This window comes from Sorex araneus, chromosome 3 (assembly GCF_027595985.1).
Source record: "Sorex araneus isolate mSorAra2 chromosome 3, mSorAra2.pri, whole genome shotgun sequence".
Taxonomy (NCBI): Eukaryota; Metazoa; Chordata; class Mammalia; order Eulipotyphla; family Soricidae; genus Sorex; species Sorex araneus.
This window is the reverse complement of record NC_073304.1, coordinates 103964553-103967577: the sequence shown is the minus strand read 5'-3', so window position 1 is coordinate 103967577 and position 3025 is coordinate 103964553. Positions and strand designations below refer to the sequence as shown.

The following is a 3025-nucleotide window of genomic DNA, read 5'->3' as shown; positions in this document are numbered from 1 at the left end:
GGGGGAGCAGGTGAATAGCTTCACTGCTCAGCTCTTAGAACAGTGATGACCTGTTGTGATGGTCATTAGAAGGCAGATGCTACATGGCAGGACAATTTTCTAATCTACAGGGCTATCTCTTCCTTGGGAAGTCTGGTCTGGGCAAGGATCAACTGTGTGAAGGAGATTCCTGACTGTCTGTGTTTGCACTCGCCAACCTGTTGTGAGGAGCAGCTTACAGAATGGAGCAAAAGAACAGGTCTGTGGTGACTGAGTTTTATTTCTCTGATTTTCCTCAGTTTGAAAATGGTGGCCTCCTGCTCTTCCTCCTGTTGCTCTTCATTTACCTGTTCATTATTGTTGGAAATTCCATAATCTTCTTTGCTGTGCGGCTGGACCCTCGACTGCACAACCCCATGTACAACTTCATCAGCATCTTCTCTTTCTTGGAGATCTGGTACACAACCGTAACCATCCCCAAGATGCTTGCCAACCTGGTTAGTAAGCAGAAGACCATCTCCTTCCTTGGCTGCCTTCTGCAAATGTACTTCTTCCACTCCCTGGGGGTCACCGAGGCTCTGGTGCTCACGGTGATGGCCATTGACAGGTATGTGGCCATCTGTGACCCCTTGCACTACCCAACCATCATGACCCCGCGGCTCTGTGCCCAGCTCTCTGCTGGCTCCTTTGTCTGTGGCTTCCTTATGTTGCTCCCCGAGATTGCATGGATCTCCACATTGCCCTTCTGTGGCCCCAACCAGATCCACCAACTCTTCTGTGACTTTGAGCCTGTGCTGAACTTGGCCTGTGCAGACACGTCCATGATCCTGGTGGAGGACATCATCCATGCCATCTCTATCCTGACATCTGTGTTTGTCATCACCCTCTCCTATGCGAGGGTCATCATGGTTGTTCTGCGAATCCCGTCAGGGGAGAGCCGGCAGAAGGCTTTCTCCACCTGCGCCGCTCACATTGCCATCTTCATACTGTTCTTTGGAAGTGTGTCACTCATGTACCTGCGCTTCTCAGCTGTGTTTCCACCACTCCTGGACAAGGCTACAGCACTCATGTTTGCTGTGCTCGCCCCATTGTGCAACCCCATCATCTACAGCCTGAGGAACAAGGACATGAAGGATGCCATCAGGAGGGTCTTCTGCTCCCACCATGGCCTCGAGAGTTCTTCCAGTCACTGATCACAGCACGCTGTTAGGAACACCACCCCTAGGTCCCAGGTCCAGCCAGTGTGTCTCACTCATTTCCTGCACCCTTCCTTCCCCTGACTATAGGTGTTCCAGTCCAGGAACACTCACCTGGTTGGTGAGGCTTACCCTGTACCCAATAAGGCACATACCAGGTCCATGCTCTCCTAAATTTCTCAGATGTGGTATTACATCTGAAGCAGTGGCACTATGGACGAGACACTGGCCATCCTTGTTGCATATTTAAGAACATCCCCATCTGCTGCAACTGCACCTGCCACGGTCTGGCATCAGTTAGTGTGGTTTTCACTTGCTTTCTTTTCTGTGCTTTTGATGGGGCTGCACCATTGGTGCTGAAGGCTCGGATGCCAGCATGGAACTCAGGGTCTTGCCTATGCCAGGCTTGTTTTTGAGTTGATGAGCTGCTCTGGCCCAGCCCATTTTTCTCTCAAAGGTGAAAAGGAGTGGATTTGGCGGTAGCTTTAGTCGAGTCTGAACCAAGATTCCTTCCCACAGCTCAGAGAGCTTCTCCTCCCCTGGCTCAGAGCAGTGGTGTGGGCAACATGTGCTGCATGTCTACTGTTAGAGTCCACCCTTGTGTGGGTGGTCACGAATGAGTTAGTGTGAGGAGCTGTTTGGAAAATTCCAGAACAAACACTCTTGAAAGCTTGAAGATAAAATGAAATTAATAGACTCAGGGCCCCTTAAATGATGGAAAGACATAAGGATGCACAAAGCATGGGAGGTCATGACTTCTTAGATCATTCCTGCTGGCTCTGGGTGCCTTCCAGGTTCAGGGGCCCTGCTCCGGGGGTCTCTGCTCCAGAAATCCTTGATTAGTTGCCTTTTTCTCTGAATAATCTCCCTACTCTGGAGCTAGCATACATGCACATTTCAAGACCTGGCACCTTTCTGCCCCCATCGAGTCCCTGTTCACCACTAAGCACGCTGGGATGGCTGGTCTTAGGGTAAGTCCTTTGTAGCCTCTTGTGGAAGATTTCAGACCCAGAAGTGGAAGGAATAATAGGAGCAGAGAGAAAGGGGCATCAGTGCTCTTTCAGCTTGGCCCTGCTAGGAAGGACATTGGGAGGGACACACACTGCTTCCTGGACATCCTCATCACCAAGCTGGGGGACACTGCTCTATCCACCATACCCAAGAGACAATATTTGCATAGAGAGCATGATACAAATTTCCTCAGTTATATGATAAAAATGAACATTATTGGAGGCAACTTTCAGTGACCTATGCCCTACACTAAAATCTTAGTGCTCCTATAATCCTAATAGGTCAAGTTAAAAACTATTTGACAGGTTTGATGTTGAGGTATTTAATCCATTTTGATCTGACTTTTGTGCATGGCATTAGATCCTGATTTCATTTATAAACATGTAGCTGCCCATTTTCCCCAGCACCTCTTGTTAAAGAGGATTTCCTTGCTCTACTTAATATTTCTTGCTCCTTTATCAAAGATTACGTGATGTATATCTGAGGTCTGTGCCAGGCTATTCAATTCTATTCCATTGATCTGTGGGTCTGTCTTATTACAAAACCAATTAAAAAAGTTTTAATTACTATTGCTTTGTAACAGTTTGAAGTTGGGGAAGGTGATGCCTCCCATCTTTTTTTTCCCCCAAGGATTGCTTTAGCTATTCATGGTGGTTAAATTTTCCATATGAATATCATGGGGTATCCTTATAGGGACTGCATTGAATCTATATAATGCTTTGGAAAATGCATTGTCAAAATGCCATTTTGACAACGTTAATTCTCCCAATCAATGAGAAGGGGATGTGTCTCCATTTCTTCGTGTCCTCTTTTATTACTTGACATAGTGTTTTGTAGTC

General features: G+C 47.3%; 1 protein-coding gene across 1 annotated transcript; it reads left to right on the top strand.

The window, feature by feature from the left end:
* Positions 1-221: 221 nt before the first annotated feature.
* Positions 222-1172, top strand: LOC101538732 (olfactory receptor 6K3-like). Its single transcript, XM_004611806.2, has one exon. The coding sequence runs from the start codon at positions 222-224 to the stop codon at positions 1170-1172; it is 951 nt and encodes a 316-aa protein (XP_004611863.2).
* Positions 1173-3025: the final 1853 nt, after the last annotated feature.